At 43.5% G+C, this 20,992-nt stretch overlaps 1 protein-coding gene across 3 annotated transcripts in view; it reads left to right on the top strand.

The window, feature by feature from the left end:
- The first annotated feature begins 253 nt into the window (after positions 1-253).
- LOC126334936 (uncharacterized) overlaps positions 254-20,992 on the top strand; it is a 194,971-nt gene continuing 174,232 nt past the window's right edge. For all 3 annotated transcript variants that reach the window (XR_007564790.1, XM_049997677.1, XM_049997678.1), the window contains exon 1: positions 254-599. Coding sequence is in view for 2 of the 3 variants with exons in the window: in XM_049997677.1 (XP_049853634.1) it covers positions 281-599 (319 nt within the window). In the remaining variant the exon portion in view is untranslated. The remainder of the gene's footprint in view (positions 600-20,992) is intronic.

Below are 20,992 nucleotides of genomic sequence, written 5' to 3'. Positions count from 1 at the left end.
TTAGCTCCTCAGTGTTTTTAAGGCTCCAGAGAAGGCTACAATTTCGACGCAGAGTGAGCGCCTAGACGTAGGGGGAATATAGTAAACGGGCGTGTTTACGCGACGAGAACCAGTTCCATGGGTTTTTCGAGGCTAGCGGATGTGGCCGGGACGCGGCTGCGGCGGGAGGCGGGTTTTCGCAAGCGGCGGGTCCGCTAACGGTGCGCCGGCCGCCGGTGCCGGCCGCTGTCTCCGGCCGCCACGCACAGCCGCGAGTCAGCCGCCCGCGCCAGCGCCCGCCATGGTCCAGCGCGCCTTCTGCACGCCGCCGCCGCCGCTGCCGCTGCTGGCAGCTGTTGTAGTGGTGGTGGTGGTGGTGCTCCAACACGGCAGAGCTGCCACAGCGCTGTTCCCCACGTTTGCCGTCGACTCCAACACCCCTGACGCCAACGCCGCCCCCGATATCACGATAGTCGACGACGTGTTCGCCGACCCCGGCGACGACGTCTTCGCGACCGCCGTCGACCGATCTTCCACCACGCCAGACTCTAACACCACCGGCAATGTCGAGGCTGCTGTTCCATCTGCAATTGTCGCCGCCTCCAACAGGACGGACAGGGGTGAGTCGTGCTTCAGTCATTGCCATGATTATTCCACACAGTACAAGAGGAAGATTTTTTTGTTTTTCTTTTTCAAAGTCCAAGCGGGCGCGATATTAAAAGCACAGTGAAAATACGGCGAAGTTTTGCACATATCTGTTTCGGAGTGTCTCTAGTATGCCAGTCTATTCCGCCAAATCGCACTTTTCAGTTCTGAAGGTACGGTCCACACCTAACAATGTCTCCAATAGGACGAACAGGGGTGAGTCGTGCTTCATCTATTGGCATGATTATTCCACACAGTACAAGAGGAAGATTTTTGTTTTTCTTTTTCAAAGTCCAAGCGGTCGCTAAATTAAAACCACAGTGACAATACGGCGAAGTTCTGCACGTATATGTTTCGGAGTGTCTCTAGTATGACCGCCAAATCGCACTTTTCAGTTCTGAAGGCACAGTCCGCACCTAAGAATACCTACAACAATAGTGACTCCCTCAAGTGCGAAGTGCCTGTTGAGGGGCTGCTCCTCATTTCGTTTACCCTAGATAACGTAATTGTCGTGCGTTTCCTTCTCTGTGACAATTCGCGGCCGCACACTGCAGGTCCAACAAATACACTCCATCTACATTTATACTCCGCAAGCCACTTAATGGTGTGTGGCAGAGGGCACTTTACGTGCCACTGTCATTACCTCCCTTTCCTGTTCCAATCGCGTATGGTTCGCGGGAAGAACGACTGCCGGAAAGCCTACGTGCGCGCTCGAATCTCTCTAATTTCACATTCGTGATCTCCTCGGGAGCTGTAAGTAGGCGGAAGCAATATATTCGACGCCTCACCCAGAAACGCACCCTCTCGAAACCTGGACAGCAAGCTACACCGCGATGCAGAGTGCCTCACTTGCAGAGTCTGCCACTTGAGTTTGTTAAACATCACGCTTACCAACTAACCCTGTGACGAAACGCCCCGCTCTTCTTTGGATCTTCTCTATCTCCTCTGTCAACCCGACCTGGTACGGACACCACACTGATGAGCAATACTCAAGTATAGGTCGAACGAGTGTTTTGTAAGTCACCTCCTTTGTCGATGGACTCTCCCAATGAATCCCATCCTGACACGCGCCTTACCAACAATTAATATTATATGATCATTCCACTTCAAATAGTCCCGCACGCATACTCCCAGATATTTTACAGAAGTAACTGCTACCAGTGTTTGTTTCGCTATCATATAATCGTACAATAAAGGATCCTTCTTTCTATGTATTCACAATACATTACATTTGTCTATGTTAAGGGTCAGTTGCCACTTCCTGCACCAAGTGCCTATCCACTGCAGACTTTCCTGCATTGCGCTGCAATTTTCTAATGCTGCAACTTCTCTGTATACTACAGCATCATCCGCGAAAAGCCGCATGGAACTTCCGACACTATCTACTAGGTCATTTATATGTATTATGAAAATCAATCACCCCATAGCACTCCCCTGTGGCACGCCAGAGGTTACTTTAACGTCTGTAGATGTTTCTCCATTGAGAACAACATGCTGTTTGCTAAAAAGTCGTCAATCCAGCCACACAGCTGGTCTGATATTCCGTAGGCTCTTACTTTGTTCATCAGGCGACACAGCTGCAGCTGTTTCGGTAGGAGGTGTTCGATCACTCACTTCGCTTCTTCTGTCATTTCTTCCCTCTCATGAATCGCTGGCAATGAGGGCAGCATTTTGGCACGGACAACGAGCTGCAGTCCAGCGTAGGGAATTGGCAGATATCTCAGGCGACTGCCTTCTATGTCGAGGGTGTTGGAAAGTTGCTACCACGCTACGACTTATCTCTAAGTTGGAGCAGCGACTATATAGAGAAGTATGTGGAAGGTGTAGCTAAATTGTTACAAATAAAATCATTTTTACGTAATTCCAATATTGTGTTGGTATCAGGATGAGCAACTCAATATATCTGAAATTTATGAATTAAGGTTTCTGACAGATTTGCAAATAATATTTTTATGAGTGACTAGTTTCGAACTTTTCGTTCATTATCAAATCATTACCTATTCTAGAAGATACAATGTCACTAACAAAACATGAAACACAACATGAGAAACATTTTGTGTGCAGAGATTACAGCAATGCAATAAAGGTTTTGTGATATACGTGCATTTGTAATGTTTCACTGCGCATGATACATTTGTTTTTAGATCAGACCACTGTATCTGAATAACTAAAGACGCGTATCGAATTTTGAATCCATCAACAGAAACGCAATATAGTCAAGTAACATTATTGTTATACTGAGCTGATGTAAACCAAATGTATTCTGTACAGTGAAGCACTGCAAATGCAGTTACGTCACAAAAAAATTTATTGCACTAATGTAAACTGTGCGAGCATATGTTTGAAAATGTTATATGTGATGTTTTGTTTATAACATTGCAACTTCTATTCATAGGCCACGCGGGATTAGCCGAGCGGTCTTGAGCGCTGCAGTCACGGACTGTGCGGCTGGTCCCGGCGGAGGTTCGAGTCCTCCCTCGGGCATGGGTGTGTGTGTGTTTGTCCTTAGGATAATTTAGGTTAAGTAGTATGTAAGCTTAGGGACTGATGACTTTAGCAGTTAAGTCCCATAAGATTTCACACACACTTGGACATTTTTTTAATGATGGTTTGAGAATGAACGGAAGTTAGAAACCAGTCATTAATAAAAATATTATTTGCAACTCTGACGGAAGCCTTAATTTGTAAATTACAATAGATTTTTAATTTTCGCTGTGGTTTCCATTCCGCGCTAGATCGGAGGTTGAAAACAAAAAAATAAAGTCCTCGCAGTAGTAATACCTTGTGCTTAGGGCGACCAACATTTCATCATAGTTTTAACGGAGATGACCAACATCTGACCATGGTTTTAAGACAGTTTTAAGGGAGATTTAGCAGCAACAAATTTCAACTGCGAAACTACATCGGATTTTCGTCGAATGTGTGACAGTGGAGATATCAATATAAAATAAGCGATACTTGCCTACTTTTACTCTATCAGGTTACACGGTACCATATTTTGGGGTAACACTCAAATCGGGAGAAAGTTTTTAGGGTGAAAAAGCGTGTATAAAGATTCATTGCGGTGTAAGTTCAAGACCAGCATACCAACACCTATTGAAAGAATTGGCTATACTAAATGCTGCTTCTTGGCGTATTTATTCCTCCCAAGTAAACTGTCCCTTACTCACGGCTCCTCTATACGCGTTGTCTCTAAGCATCCTTTTGAAAAAAATCCGTGTTTTTTCCATAGAAGCACGAACAGAAAAGATCAGTCGGACAGGGAACCTGAACTATCAACAGTACTCCTTCAGAAATCTTCTACCTTCGTCTCTCATCGGCACGGGGTTGGCATGGTCATTAAGGGATTTTGCAGGTTTAGTTTAAGGGGTCCTTCCTGACGCCACCCCGGTAATCATCTGGGACGGAATGTGTGTACCCCAACCACAGAGTGCCCCAACTGTCTGCTCCTAGTGTTATTCATCTCAAAATGAGCGAAACATGTTACTGAGGCAGAACTTGGGTACCAGTCCAGTATTCACCTATCGGGTTGTGGGTAACCTCCTAAAAACCACATCCACAATTTTTTCCCTATCCGCGTGGGCCCGCTATTGACAATACTAAGCGGGATTAATGTTTGTCATAGTGATCACTGACCATGTATACAGGAGAAACAGGCAGTCAATGATGGAGCTGACAGGACAAAAAAATGCTGTGTTATGGGACATACTGACAAGGGGAGGTCACGACGTTTGGAACGCGGATTTACTTCAAACTTCGTACACTCGTAGTACTCCGTTAGGACAACAAAATGTGAAAGCAGTAGCGCGTACTTCTCAAGCGTTATCGAGAAAATCGCAAGATAATTTCGGTCGTCAAATATATACCTGTCTGTGCGTGGCCGTTTTTACCAGGAAGCTGTGGCAGCCGAGTGGGTATCGTTAAAGCCCCGCAATCGCTGGATCGAGTACCGTTCGTCAGTTTTTTTATGTTTAACACAGTCGTCTTCTTTGATGTAATGGGAAAAATACGTGTAATCGGATGAACTTTTATTAAATTTACAGTGTTATTTGGCAGTCTACAAATTTTTATTATCGCAAATAATATGATATTCATAACTATCGACTAGTAAACGACCAAACTCATAAAGTGATACTGAAAATGTATGCTTGTCCGTGATTTGAGAAATCCCTTATACCTGGAAGGAGCCCGAAACTACTTATAACCTCCAAGTTTTGACCGGTACAGACGGCTTTCGAAAGGTGTACAATTAATCGTCGCTATCGACATTACGAGTACAATGGCAGGATGGCATTTTTCGTAAAAAAACATAGAAAACAAAGTTAAACGGCACCAGCTACATTAAAGAAGTGCTGTTTCCGCATACGCAAGGTCTTCTGAGGTTTTCCGTGGGAAAACAAACCTCGTTAACATTTTCAAAAACCTCTCTTTCAGCCGATAATTTGGAAGCAAACCATGCATAACGCAGCATTTCCTCAAATATCGGCGCTGATAATTGATCATGCACTATCGAGTGTATTTTAATAGTGTCTTCAAGAGAAGCAATTTCTCGTTCTTTTTCGATTAAATACTAACAATTTTGAAGACACAGACAAGCAAACATTTTCAGTATCACTTTATGCGTTTGGTCGGTTACTAGTCGATAGTTATGAATATTATATTATTTGTGATAAGAAAAAATTGTAGACTGTCAACTAACATTGTAAATTTAATAAATGTTCATCCGATTACACATATTTTTCCCATTATGTCAATTGTAATATAAATAGTAAAGAAAATGAGCGTGTTAGAAATAAAAAAAAGACTGACGAACGGGACTCGATCCAGCGATTACGGGGCTTGAACGATAATCACTGGGCCGCCGCCGCTTAATGGCAAAACCGGCCACGCACAGGTATATATTTGACGATCGAAATTATTTTGCGATTTTCTCAGTAACGCTTGAGAAGTACGCGCGACTGCTTACACATTTAGTTGTCCTAACGGAGTACTACAAGTGTACGAAGTTTGAAGTAAATCGGCGTTCCAAACGTCGTGGCCTCTCCTTGTGAGACATACCGAGACATACGGATGAGTTGGTTACTATATGTGGTACCCATGCTCGCTGCAAGTATTTAAATGTGCTACGATTTCGGTGGTATGGATGACAAGATTGTCGATTGTTATGTTGATCAGCTTTTCTGTTGGTTCCACTAGCGTAGGTGTCGGGCCTGGCGCTCAAGAGGGTAAAGCGCATCCCTGAAAACCGAGAGACAGCGGGGAAAATTCAGTTTGCCTTTAATCTAGCCTTCACCTATCAGTGATGTGAGGAGTCGCCAGGATACATGCTTAACTTTAAATACTTAAAACGTCAACTCGTTTTTAAAGTAATCAGACGTTTGAAGATGTTTTGCACATGGGAATTAGTTTCTTTAAAGAATCAGGGGTTTAGTGTTTAATACTACGCTGGATACATCCTGTTATAGGCCTACGCACAATATAAATGAGTAAGATATTCTACAGGCGTCGAAGCCAGGACCATCGCGCTAAGCAACTAACAACACAAACCTCTAAATCACGGAGACAGTCAGTGTGGTGGTAGCTCAAAAGGCGTACACCGTGGTAACAGGCACAAGAAATGTCTCATTATAGATAGCAAAGAATTAGGATTTATCACAATAACTCACAACTTTTTCTATATATAACATCCATCTACTTTTGTGTTATCCGACAAGACCAACTGAAATCTTATGGGTAGCGCTGGCGTATGTCAACGCCATACAAAGACAGACCGATAGAGAGAGATACGGAATAATACTGAACACACTAGTTTTATTCCAAGTGGAGCACTGTCAGGCTTTTAAAAGTTTCGTTCGGCAACGTCCCTCCCACCAGAGGTGAGCAAAACTATCATTGTCAGCTGGCAGGTATGACAAATAACGTTAATTTTCCGATATCAGTTATTTTTGCGATATCTTCAGTTACCTGTGCAGCTGTTGGAAGGCAGCCAAAACACCGATAGTACACTATCTTTAGTTGATCTAACTTTCTGCTCCATGATTCATACGTTCATTCACCACACATTATAACAAATTTCAAGATTCATACCTCGCATACATGCTGCGTTTACCACCTTCCACACTCGGACAGCATAACAAACGAAAATAATTATATCAAACAACTGAAAATAGCCATTGAACCTAATGTATCCTAAATAGATGTTTTTGAACTGTATCTAGCGTCCAACGAAAGAAGAACTATTTCTAGTTTTCGCCGTACTCACGATGTTTCAAAAATGCGTGGTTTTATGTATGATTTCTTAAAATAAAACGATGGAAAACGGTATGTTGGTATGCATAACTGTTAGCATTCTTGTGAGTAACGTCAGAGGTTGACCAGGGACAGTAAAGTTGTGTACAGAAAATCCGCAATAACAGGAAATTATAGTAAAATACGTCAAGACCTGAGGCGGATCAACCTTTGGTGCAGGGACTGGCGTTATTGGAATTTATTCATGGTGTTCCCTATGTGAATCTACATTTCTTCTAAGTTAAGCACTAACATATTCATTTAGGAAGTTTATTCCTTAGAAAAATGCAAAATCTAGAACATACTCTTAGCAACTAGGTTTTTGCCTTTAAACTTCATCATTTTTTTAATTTTCACCTTTAACTCTGAAAGCCTAGGAAAAAAAAAATTCTGAAAGATGTTTGTCATGAGTTAATTTTGACGTACTATGCCAATAGAGATGTATTGTGACTCACTATTCCGTTCGGTAACATTGACAGCGATCTGAACAGGGTAACAATATACCGAAATCGGTAATAACATTGTGTGCCGGTGCAATCAAGATTGACAGAAAACATTTTTATTTGTTAACCTCGGAGTCCAGGTTCGAGTGTTATAAAGTGTGAAATTTTTGTAGATTCAGTACCTCCTTGTGTTTCTAATAGCATTTCACAAGTTCTTGCATAGTAGATCCACGTATGGTATCAATGGTACCCGTATTGTACTTTGTTTCTTCTTACTTGGGGCAGATATCCGAGTTTCCGTCCCCTAGGCAACGAGTCTCTGCCTCGGTGAGTTGCACACCACTGACTTAACACTTTTTTTTGCTATCGTCTTCATCGCCTGTAATGTCACACTTCTCTTCCGAACGCCAGTAGACTGAATGATGTCAATAACAAGCAACGCGCCTTTCAGCAATGACTTTCTATACTAGTTCCCATGCTTACAGTCACACGTAGAACAAAAATCACGCGCTACTTGAAACTGAAAGGTACGTCTTCGAACGTCCGTGTTATTTCCTACGCTTTCACCTAAACAACTTACTTCAATTTGTTAAAGATATATGTAATCTGTTTTTCAGAGAAATAATGACCAGGGGCACATGAAACAAGAAGATCAACTGTTCTACAACATCATTAATAACAGAGATAGAGGCATAAACTTAGTTCTTTTTAGTAGAGCAAGGCGTATTTTTGTACCGGAGTAGTAGATCTGTATGACACAAATTCAGTTACATAACTCTTTCGTAAGTGTGGCAAAATATTACAGGATAAAAACACATTGAGTACGAGGGATTTTCGTGCTATTGTTACCTCTTCATGGAGACTACCCATACAAGGAAAGCGATACATGATGATTACACCTATCTCGATGGAAAAATGGAAAGCGTTCGGTTTTACAACTCCCTTTAGGACTTACGTGCTCTCTTCCGCGATATATTGGATTCACCCAAGCTTTAAATTAGTAGCAGACAAAGTACTGATTATCAAATGATCATTGTAAATGTCACAACAGTGGTAGCCGATACCTACAGGTGTCTTGAGGATCAATGTCCACTGATGCTGAGCTTACAGCTACATATACATATATACACTCTAAGAAAAAAAAGACACACCACGAAGGAATTATTCAAATGGGAAAAGTGATGCGATGTACATGTGCATACAAAGAAATGATTTCAAATTCAGAAAAAATTGATGATTTATTCAAGAGAAAGAGCTTCACAAAGTGGGCAGGTCAATAACGCTTGGTCCACCTATGGCCCTCATGCAGGCAGTTATTCGGCTTGACATTGACTGACTGAGTTGTTGGATGTCCTCCTTATGGATATCGTATCAAATTATGTCCAATTGGAGCATTATATCGTCAGAATCCCGAGCTGCTTGTAGAGCCGTGCCCATGTTGTTGTTGTGGCCTTCAGTCCTGAGACTGGTTTGATGCAGCTCTCCATGCTACTCTATCCTGTGCCAGCTTCTTCATCTCCCAGAACCCACTGCAACCCACATCCTTCTGAATCTGCTTAGTGTAGTCATCTCTTGGTCTCCCTCTACGATTTTTACCCTCTACGCTGCCCTACAATACTAAATTGGTGATCCCTTGATGCCTCAGAACATGTCCTACCAACCGATACCTTCTTCTGGTCAAGTTGTGCCACAAACTTCTCTTCTCCCCAATCCTATTCAATACTTCCTCATTAGTTATGTGATCTACCCATCTAATCTTCAGCATTCTTCTGTAGCACCACATGTCGAAAGCTTCTATTCTCTTCTTGTCCAAACTATTTATCGTCCATGTTTCACTTCCATACATGGCTACACTCCATACAAATACTTTCAGAAATTAGTTCCTGATACTTAAGTCTATACTCGATGTAAACTAATTTCTCTTCTTCAAAAACGCTTTCCTTGCCATTGCCAGTCTACATTTTATATCCTCTCTACTTCGTCCATCATCAGTTATTTTGCTCCCCAAATAGGAAAACTCCTTTACTACTTTAAGTGTCTCATTTCCTAATCTAATTCCCTCAGCATCACCTGACGTAATTCGACTACATTCCATTATCCTCGTTTTGCTTTTGTTGATGTTCATCTTATATCCTCCTTTCAAGACACTATCCATTGCATTCAACTACTCTTCCAAGTCCTTTGCTGTCTCTGACAGAATTACGATGTCATCGGCGAACCTCAAAGTTTTTATTTCTTCTCCATGGATTTTAATACCTACTCCAAATTTTTCTTTTGTTTCCTTTACTGCTTGCTCAATATACAGATTGAATAACATCGGGGAGAGACTACAACCCTGTCTCACTCCCTTCCCAACCACTGCTTCCCTTTCATGTCCCTCGACTCTTATAACTGCCATCTGGTTTCTGTACAAATTGTAAATAGCCTTTCGCTCCTTATATTTTACCCCTGCCACATTCAGAATTTGAAAGAGAGTATTCCAGTCAACATTGTCAAAAGCTTTCTCTAAGTCTACAAATGCTAGAAACGTAGGTTTGCCCTTCCTTAATCTAGCTTCTAAGATAAGTCGTAGGGTCTGTATTGCCTCACGCGTTCCAGCATTTCTACGGAATCCAAACTGATCTTCCCCGAGGTCGGCTTCTACTAGTTTTTCCAATCGTCTGTAAAGAATTCGCGTTAGTATTTTACAGCTGTGACTTATTAAACTGATAATTTGATAAATTTCACATCTGTCAACACCTGCTTTCTTTGGGATTGGAATTCTTGTTGAAGTCTGAGAGTATGACATCTGTCTCATACATCTTGCTCACCAGATGGAAGAGTTTTGTCAGGACTGGCTCTCCCAAGGCCGTCAGTAGTTCCAGTGGAATGTTGTCTACTCCGGGGGTCTTGTTTCGACTCAGGTCTTTCAGTGCTCTGTCAAACTCTTCACGCAGTATCATATCTTCCATTTCATCTTCATCTACATCCTCTTCCATTTCCATAATATTGTCCTCAAGTACATCACCCTTGTATAGACCCTCTATATACTCCTTCCACCTTTCTGCTTTCCCTCTTTTGCTTAGAATTGGGTTTCCATCTGAGCTCTTGATGTTCATACAAGTGGTTCTCTTTTCTCCAAAGGTCTCTTTAATTTTCCTGTAGGCAGTATCCATCTTACCCCTAGTGAGATAAGCCTCTACATCCTTACATTTGTCCTCTAGCCATCCCTGCTTAGCCATTTTGCACTTCCTGCCGATCTCATTTTTGAGACGTCTGTATTCGTTTTTGCCTGCTTCATTTACTGCATTTTTATATTTTCTCCTTTCATCAATTAAATTCAATATTTCTTCTGTTACCCAAGGATTTCTGCTAGCCCTCGTCTTTTTACCTACATGATCCTCTGCTGCCTTCACTACTTCATCCCTCAAAGCTACCCATTCTTCTTCTACCGTATTTCTTTCCCCCATTCCCGTCAATTGCTCCCTTATGGTCTCCCTGAAACTCTGTACAACCTCTGGTTCTTTTAGTTTATCCATGTCCCATCTCCTTAAATTCCCGCCTTTTTGCAGTTTCTTCAGTTTTAATCTACAGGTCATAACCAATAGATTGTAGTCAGAGTCCACATCTGCCCCTGGAAATGTCTTACAATTTAAAACCTGGTTCCTAAATCTCTGTCTTACCATTAAAGAATCTATCTGATACCTTTTAGTATCTCCAGGCTTCTTCCATGTATACAGCCTTCTTTTATGATTCTTGAACCAAGTGTTACCTATGATTAAGTTGTGCTCTGTGCAAAATTCTACCAGGCGGGTTCCTCTTTCATTTCTTTGCCCCAGTCCATATTCACCTACTACGTTTCCTTCTCTCCCTTTTCCTACTACCGAATTCCAGTCACCCATGACTATTAAATTTTCATCTCCCTTCACTATCTGAATAATTTCTTTTATCTGAGCATACATTTCTTCAATTTCTTCCTCATCTGCAGAGCTAGTTGGCATATAAACTTGCACTACTGTAGTAGGTGTGGGCTTCGTATCTAACTTGGCCACAATAATGCGTTCACTATACTGTTTGTAGTAGCTTACCCGCATTCCTAATTTCCTATTCATCATTAAACCTACTCCTGCATTACCCCTATTTGATTTTGTGTTTATAACCCTGTAGTCACCTGACCAGAAGTCTTGTTCCTCCTGCCACCGAACTTCACTAATTCCCACTATATCTAACTTTAACCTATCCATTTCCCTTTTTAGATTTTCTAACCTACCTGCCCGATTAAGGGATCTGACATTCCACGCTCCGATCCGTAGAACGCCAGTTTTCTTTCTCCTGATAACGACATCCTCTTGAGTAGTCCCCGCCCGGAGATCCGAATGGGGGACTATTTTACCTCCGGAATATTTTACCCAAGAGGACGCCATCATCATTTAATCATACAGTAAAGCTGCATGCCCTCGGGAAAAATTACGGCCGTAGTTTCCCCTTGCTTTCAGCCGTTCGCAGTACCAGCACAGCAAGGCCGTTTTGGTTAGTGTTACAAGGCCAGATCAGTCAATCATCCAGACTGTTGCCCCTGCAACTACTGAAAAGGCTGCTGCCCCTCTTCAGGAACCACACGTTTGTCTAGCCTCTCAACAGATACCCCTCCGTTGTGGTTGCACCTACGGTACGGCTATCTGTATCGCTGAGGCACGCAAGCCTCCCCACCAACGGCAAGGTCCATGGTTCATGGGTGCCCATAAGGATCCAAATATTCTCAATTGGGGAGAGATCTGGCGACCTTGCTGGCCAACGTAGGGTTTGGCAATCACGAAGACAAGCAGCAGAATTCTCGCCGTATAGGGGCTGGCATTATCCTGTTGAAATGGATGGCTTCCCATGAAGGGTAACGAAACAGGGCGTAAAATATCATTCTGTGAAAAGCACCACGGGCGATCACTTTTGGTTCTCAAGCCATACGGCGGGCGACAGTCAGATTGGTATCCCATTGGTGTCGAAGGCGTCCCCAGACACGTTTTGCCGGCCTGACTGGAGTATAACTGAGAAATGTCTTGAGCGATGATTACCAGCAAAGACGTGTCTAGAGACGCCCCGGACAGCGGTTTAATAGCCATCTGACTGTCGCCCGACATATGGTCCGACAACCAGCAGTACGTCGACGACATTCTACGCCCCGTTTTTTTGCCCTTCATGGGAAGCCATCCTAGGCTTACATTTAGGCAAGATAATGCTCGCGCGCACGGGGCGAGGGTTTCTACGGCTTGCCTTCGTACTTGCCACAACCTACCTTGGCCAGCAAGATCACCGGATCCCTCCTCAGCCGACAACGTTTCCAGCATTACGGGCAGAGCCCTCCAACCAGCTCGGGATTTTCACGATGTAACCCGCCAATCGGAAAGAATTTGGTACGATATCCCTCGCATCGATACGCGTGGTGAACCAACGAGTTATTGACTTGCTCAATTTGTGAAGCTCTTGAATAAATCATCCAATTTTTATGAAATTGTAATCATTTATTTGCTATATATATATATATATATATATATATATATATATATATATATATATATATATATATATATATATATATATATATATATATATATATCACATCTACCGATTTCAGCCCCATTCAGATAATTCCTTCGCGGTGAGTCTTTTCTGTGTTAGAATGAACTTCGCAAGTTACTGTTCGGTGCTTCCGCTCCACCATTAGACATTTTTTGTCGTGTTCCATGCACGTGTCCTAATATCGCTTATCTTACCCTCGGGGTCTCTGCGCCGTTTATATGAAGGGAGCAGCAGAATTATCACGTAATATTCGCCACGTACAGGTTGTCTAAATTTATCCAACAAGGTTTCATGAGACTAACGCCGCCTTCCTTCCAAAGATTCCTTTTGAAGTACCTTACTACTCGTTTTACGTTTTCATCCCATTTTCTACCGCTTCTTCGCATTACTCCTAAATGTTTCAGCGATGTCGTGCTTCAGGGTGTCCATCCCAAATTTTGTAATAGGATACTGTCAGATTTTTCTCTTTGTTATGGACAGTACCTTGCATTTATTTACATTTAAAAACAGCTGCTATTCGTTATACGAGGGAACTTCGAACAGGAAGTCACATTTTATTGTGGCAATCCAAGTAACTTTTGTTGACTACTGCGCTACACTTCGCCGGCCGCTGTGGTCTAGCGGTTCTAGGCGCTTCAGTCCGGAACTGCGCTGCTGCTATGGTCGCAGGTTCGAATCCTGCCTCGGGCATGGGTATGTGTGATGTCTTTAGGTTAGTTAGGTTTAAGTGGTTCTAAGTCTAGGTGACTGATGACCTGAGATGTTAAGTCCCATAGTGCACTACACTTCAAACCGACGCAGTAACACTATTTATCAACATAGTCAGCAAGTTTTTGTAAACAAAGATCGTAAAATTCTAGTAACTGTTCAGTTTCGGGACTCCTTGGTCATGAAGCATTCGAGAACGGCTGTGTCACCGTCCTCATCGTTGGAAGATCAACCCCCGCCCCACCTTCCTCAAGTATTCTTTCTGGTTGCCGTAAACATACAGATTGTACGGTGCAAGGTCTGGACGTCCTGAAAAGCATCACCGACGTCTAGACGACTTTGGTCACATTGTTCGCACCATTTGACTATGGTTGGACGCCACACTGCATTTGGCATATATACCACCTGACTTTCACGATGAATCTGTGTGCATTTTAGACGTTTCGTCCACAAGAAGAGTTCTTCCCCACATACTTCCACTTTAAAGTACGTTTCCAGCTATCGAGTCATTTCGCTAGGACACTGATCTACCTATTAACAGCACCGCAGCAGAACTGTGTCAGCAGGAAATCCAGAACACGTATTCTCTTCTGACAAAACGACACTCTTGTTGTGCAATGGTCTTACTGCGGGATGACAGGTGCTTTTCCTTTCCGAAGTCCCTGTGTAATTGAAGCAAAGTTGTTGATATCTGGCTAAATACAAAGATCGAATGAAAATTAAAAAGACGGTGTTGGAAAAGTCCCTGGATGGTTTTAGAACGTCATTCAAGTGTGAATGTAGACTTTCCTGGCGTAAATATTTACACTAATGGAGAGGCTACGGGCGGCTGTGTACGGTCCGGCCGGTGGAAGGGGAGGCGTTGGGTCTGCAGTGGTGACGGTAGCGGGTACTCCGCATCTCTGTGTGGGCGTTCCGGCCGCGTCTTGGGAGTTGAACCGTGCCGATCTGTCTCTCGTCCTACTCCCGCTAACTCCGTGTTCCATTCCGCACGTAATTGGTATCCTTCGTCTCTGTCGACAAGATTGTTGTGAATCCGTCTCCTTGATGACACTGGCCCAATAGCCGGTTGCTTGCAAAGCACCTTGATGTTCTGTAAATCATTGTCGGCTACCTTGTTGCTATCTCCCGCTGTCGCTGATTTCTCTGTCTGTCCTAAGTCGCACACGCCTGATGTGCTCCTCGCAGCGTTTCGAAAAACAGCGCTGCGTTTGCCAGTCACATGCGCAGGCGATGCTGTGTGTTCTCGGTACGCTTCCGTAGAGCCAAGCCACTCTTTCGTGTTCGGCGGTAGTTCGAAGACGGTATTTATGTTGGATTTTCCGATTAGCCTCGCAGTTTTGACTGAGAACTGTCCCGGAAACGGGAAGAAACAGAGTTTCTGTCTTCTTCTTCCTCGTCTCGTCTCATGCACCGACATGTTTGGGTTCTGTTGATGGAAGCAACAGCTGCAAACAGGACTTCGGCTATATCCTTCGTGGTATGTGGAAGCGGACACTCGATATTGAGACTCTACAGACGATTATGCAGAGTCGTTTTCTTTCCAAGGAGCTCCAATGCTCCACTAATATTCCTCCATCTAAGACATCTACATAACCTACGGTAACATGTGTAAATTCCTTGGTCTATGGTGACGGTACACATGCGAGAGTCTCCTGTCTGGAATCTTTGGCTCCCATTCTTCTATGAAAAGTACTCTGGATCGTCCCTTCAGAAGTTCTCGTTGATCCAGTACTAGTGACTTTCCTTCTGTTGGTCTTCTCTGATACCGATTTGAAATGTACGAAAATGTTACAATATTTACTTAGTTTTATTTATTCATTGATTTATTTATCCTGATAAGATTAGGGCCCTCAGGTCCTCCGTTACGTCTAAGCCGGTCTACATCTTGTACAATAGGTTCACATAATGCCACAGATGATACAAAAATTCTTACACGTAATGCGAGGTATAACACCTAGAACTCACTATAACGTAAACTGTGGAAACTATAAATCTCTAGTGAAAACAATGCAGGGTTTATGTTGAGAATGAAATATAAGAGCTACGACACCTCAACCCGCGAACAGATTTCTTGTCTTACTGCAGGTACAGTGCAGCGATTCGTTTGCCGGCACTAGGAGGGGGAGGGTGGTATCGCCCCAGCCGCCTTTTACTCCACGCCAAAATCTCCGGTACTCAGTTTGATAGAATGTTACTGTGAATGGATCTGGTGCAATCCTGGAAGGAATGGAACGAAGGGAAGTCCCCACACCTAACTGGGACTGAACCTGGGATGTTCAAAGCTGAAGTCTAGTGTTCTACCCGCTAGATAACCACTGCCAGAGTTGGTAGTAATTCATGGAAAGCTGAGGAACAAAGATGGTTTATAACCAGATAAACAGATTGCTGGAAGGAATCATTTTATTCCGGTATTAAAGACAGTCACTTAGTGGCGTTTGCCTCTGCACGCTGGAGCTCAGGCTGCTTATGTGCCGGTTGTATGATGTTTTATATCACTCAAAGAGGTAGCCGGCTGATCACCTAAATGTCTGCCGGAGGCAAAGTATTCCTCACCACGACGCAGTTCTGAAGACTTTTACACATAGAATATTAGCATAACATCAGTGCACCGTCAGTTGCGACAGTAAGCCCCTGACGATGGGGGAAGTTATCTAAGACTTATGGTATCGTTTAAAAACAAACACTGGAACTGTTTTTTTACGCACCAAATATGATCCCTTGCGGCTGCATCTTTCTGGGTAGGTACTCATTATTTCATTATCAGAATTTTTCACAAAAATTATTTATAAGACAAAGACGTAATCATAATATAAGTTATTATCAAAAGCCTCTAGAAATCCTTGGATAACACACAAGACATTAATTTAATCGCCAAAAGGACAAATTACAAACAAGGCAGCAAATGAGGCAGAGGAACGGAATACGAACGTCTAAAAATTGTGACTGGGAGTAACTGCAAATGGACGAAGCAGGAGTAACGAGAGGATAAATGCAAAGCTGTTGAATCATGTATGACGACGAGAAACATAGATGCCGCCTATAGGAAAATTTAAAAAACCTTGGAGAAAAGGGTAACAGATGTGTGACTACTAAAAACTTAGATTACAATTCAGTACTAATTAAAGAAGGGCAAGCTGAAAGGTGAAAAGAATATATAGAAGGCCCGTATGAGGAAAACGAATTTGAAGGCAATATTATAGAAATGAAACAGGAAGCAGAGGAAGATGATAAGAGAGACGTAAGTCGAAACAAAGCCCCTGCAGTAGACCATATTCCGTCAAAATTGTTAAGACCCTTGTGAGAACCAACCACGGCAAAACATAAGATCTACTCAATAAACAACCAGAAAAGTTTTATAAAAATTCGAAACTTCAAAGATGGCTTCGAGCACTATGGGACTTAATATCTGAGGTCATCAGTCCCCTAGAACTTAGAACTACTTAAACCTAACTAAGCTACACCACACCGCACACATCCATGCCCGAGGCAGGATTCGAACCTGCGACCGTAGCGGTCGCGCGGTTCCAGACTGAAGCATCTAGAACCGCTCGGCCACACCGGCCGGCTACGAAACTTCAACAAAGTTTGTGCTTCTTTGTTATTTGGTGGTGTTGTAGGTCATCAGATGGGGCTGGCACGCCTGCCGCGAGAACGGGATTCTGGGAACCGTTGAAACCTGATGGCGGCAACCTTGCAGGTTTGCACCAACGTGGGCGACGGACTGTCATTAGATTTCTTTTAGCTGAAGGGTTGAAACCAATCCACAGAATCACCGTCAGACGGCAGTGCAATATGGTGAAAGTTGTTTAAGTCAAACAAGAGTGTACGAGGGGCAGGTAAGCCCAAATGATGTGTAACAAGTGTAGAAGATTCTCCACGCCCAGGACGCTCAGTTTGTGCGGTCATGGAGAACATCATGGCGAGAGTTGATCAGTTGACACAGGAAAACTGGCGTGTTACGTTGAGTGACATTGCAACAACTATGAACATTAGTGTCTGATCAGCACACCATATTGTTCATGAGGTAGTGGTGTTCAAGAATGTATTTGCAAGGTTGGTTCCAAAACATTAGACATCAGAAATGAGAGAAAGGCTGATTGAAATGTGCCGGGACGCCTGAAATTGGTCTGCTCGCACCAACCCACTTATTCCCTTGATCTGGCGCCTTCGGATTATCACATTCTTAACCCCTTGAAAGAAGTTCTTAGTGGCTCAGGATTCGACGATGATTCGTAAGTCCCGGCGGCACTGCATAACTGGTTACGCGCACACGTTAGTAATGATACACAGCAGTGCGGATAAGTTTACTGATGAAGTGGTGTCCGATATGCGCCTCGTTTGTGGTGTTATTGAACGCAGTGGCTTTGCGGCAGAACGACACTATCTGATCTGTTCCTGTAGCGACGGCGACCACATCACAGTAGCTTTGCTTTTGAGGTCTGTTGCATTACCTTTTCTTTTGTAGTGAACACATAGTGTGTTGTGGGGCGATCACTCTGTTGTAGAAATAATCCAAAGGCCAAGATCGCTTAAATACTATTTACTTGATGACCGCTTTCAACACACTAAAGGTGCCACCATCGGATCTGATTGTAGCTTAACATTTATAAACCATTTGGATATAACGATACATGAGGCAGACCAGCTGATATAAAATCATCGTCACAGACATAAAAAATAAAAACAACTGCTCTCACGGCCATTGTAGTCCATCAAATATATAAAACCGAAGTCACAAGATAAAACTATTTGGTACATGACCGCTGCTCGACTAACAATGGCCGGCAGCTATGGCGGAGCGGTTCTAGGCGCTTCAGTCTGAAACCACGCTGCTGTTATGATCGTAGGTTCGAATCCTGCCTCGGGCATGGATGTGTGTGATGTCCTTAGGTTAGTTAGGTTTAAGTAGTTCTAGGTCTAGGGGACTGATGACCTCAGATGTTAAGTCCCATCGTGCTTAGAACCATTTAAACCCTTTTTTTGACTAACAACGGTCGGGATCACGCTGCCCTAATCCGCACCGGTTTACCTGCTGCCATTCTAGAATTCAAACTGAATGAATCATCATTATTCCGTTACGAGCCGCCGCCGGCGACCGTGAGATACTTATTCTCAAATACTCAGAAAAAGCGTGTATGCATTTGTGTGTTAGTAAAAGCACCTCTCCATGGATGTCACAAAAAGCTGATATCATGGCACAAAGATAATATTACAAACAGCAAATTTCCCTTGCTTTTTAAATGATGTAACTAGAAAGTGGAAACTCAGAGGAAACTCAGGAATTAGAATGAAAGAACATGCATAAATACAATCTGTTTTCTGATGATCAGGCTACTATTCAACAAACTGAGGATGACTCCAGAGATTTCTACAGCTCTGCTCCGGGCAAAACATGAACTGCTCTACACAAAGGACCAAGACAATGATTTCTATAGGCAAATATGGAGTCCGAAACGAATAAAAAATGGTTCAAATGGCTCTGAGCACTATGGGACTTAACATCTGCGGTATTCAGTCCCCTAGACTTAGAAGTACTTAAACCTAACTAACCTAAGCACAACACACACATCCATGTCCGAGACAGGGACCGAGGGAGGTGGCGCAGTGGTTAGCACACTGGACTCGCATTCGGGAGGACGACGGTTCAATCCCGTCTCCGGCCATCCTGATTTAGGTTTTCCGTGATTTCCCTAAATCGCTTCAGGCAAATGTCAGGATGGTTCCTTTGAAAGGGCACGGCCGATTTCTTTCCCAATCCTTCCCTAACCCGAGCTTGCGCTCCGTCTCTAATGACCTCGTTGTCGACGGGACGTTAAACACTAACCACCACCACCACCACCGAGACAGGGTTCGAACCTGCGACCGTAGCAGCAGCGCAGTTCCGGACTGAAACGCCTAGAACCGCTCGGACACAACGGCCGGCCCCGAAAGGACTAGCACTAAACAAATGACCTATTGAGCAAGTGTCTCAGTTTCAGTAACTTGGCTATAATATAACTTGTGGCACTGAGCTTGATATCGATCACAAACCGAACGAGTACCAGGGTATATGCGGAATAATCCAGAAACTATTATCTAAGAAAATGATAAAAGAAATAGGAACGGAATTTTATAAAGTGATCGCTGTGCCTGTTTTTGTTTACAGGTCAGGTGTTGTTTAAAGCACTAGAAGATAGAACCATCGAAAGTAAAGAAAACTGCTTGTCACGCCTGAATTGAATGCGAGAAGCAAGAATATTAAAAATTTAATAATGCAGACCGAATGGTGTAGATACGTAGTCAGACCATGGATACGTTGGTGACAGTTTCCTCTGTAACCGGAAAAACGGAATCAGCTAGCCCTTGAAAGAAGCAAAGGAACAGGCTTTCTGCAAGTAACAACATTTACGTCGAATAGCAACACGAAGAAAGTCAGTAGCCGACTTTAAGGGTCATGGTTAGTGGTAAGTTTCGAGAGTGTAATCTTTTTGGATTGGCTTACATCCCTAGAATTATTTGTCTCTGTTGGTGTTTGAACATCTAATAGTAGACTGTCCACAGACCACAGACCGCAAGGAGAAACACTGTAATGACTTGTAACTAGGTGGGCGGAAGCCGGCGCACGTGGCTAGGGCCAAGTTAGTGGGAGGCCGGCATCTGGGAGGCTACAGCAATACCCCCCCTCCCCCCCTACCCACACACACATACACACACACACACACACGCGCGCGAGCGCGCGCGCGCCCGCACACACACACACACATGCACACACCTGAGCCTGCAGACAGGAGACGGTCGCGTTGCCCTAGTAACGACGTAACGGGCCACCGGACGCAAAAACGGCAGGATGCAAGACGTAGCGGTATGCGCAGAAATCCGCGGAAAACGTGAAAGTTCACACGCAGCTCACGGATGTCTCCTCCACATGCTGCGCCAGCAAAGTAATGCGCAGACATAACACTGCGAGTATACGAAGGTAGAAATAGAATTTTGATTATCACCTCAAAAAAAGTAAAGTTACGTCATTAATTTTTACTTGTTTTCAGGTACATGTCTAGAGCGATAATTTCGTCTTAATGGCTCTCCCTTGTACGATTTTTCCACTTTGCTGTGAGAATCAATAGACAACGTGTTACGAATACTTGGAGTCGAAAGTGCTCAGAAGGTATAGGGCGCTAAACCGACTACTGTATTTTGGAATGAAGAATCAATGTACGGAAACGAATATTTGAGGTGGTAAGAAGTCCTGAATGACTAATGCGTATGCGGCACGTGCCTGTAAATTGCTACTCCCTCTGAACGGCGTCTGTTACCTGGCGATGACTCGAGTTGAACCACCACACTTTCGGAAACTGTACCTTTTATTTTCGGAACGAATCTTTCACTATGTAGCA

This window comes from Schistocerca gregaria, chromosome 2, assembly GCF_023897955.1.
Source record: "Schistocerca gregaria isolate iqSchGreg1 chromosome 2, iqSchGreg1.2, whole genome shotgun sequence".
Classification (NCBI taxonomy): Eukaryota; Metazoa; Arthropoda; class Insecta; order Orthoptera; family Acrididae; genus Schistocerca; species Schistocerca gregaria.
Note: the sequence above shows the minus strand (reverse complement) of the source record. Positions and strands in the feature narration are given on the sequence as shown.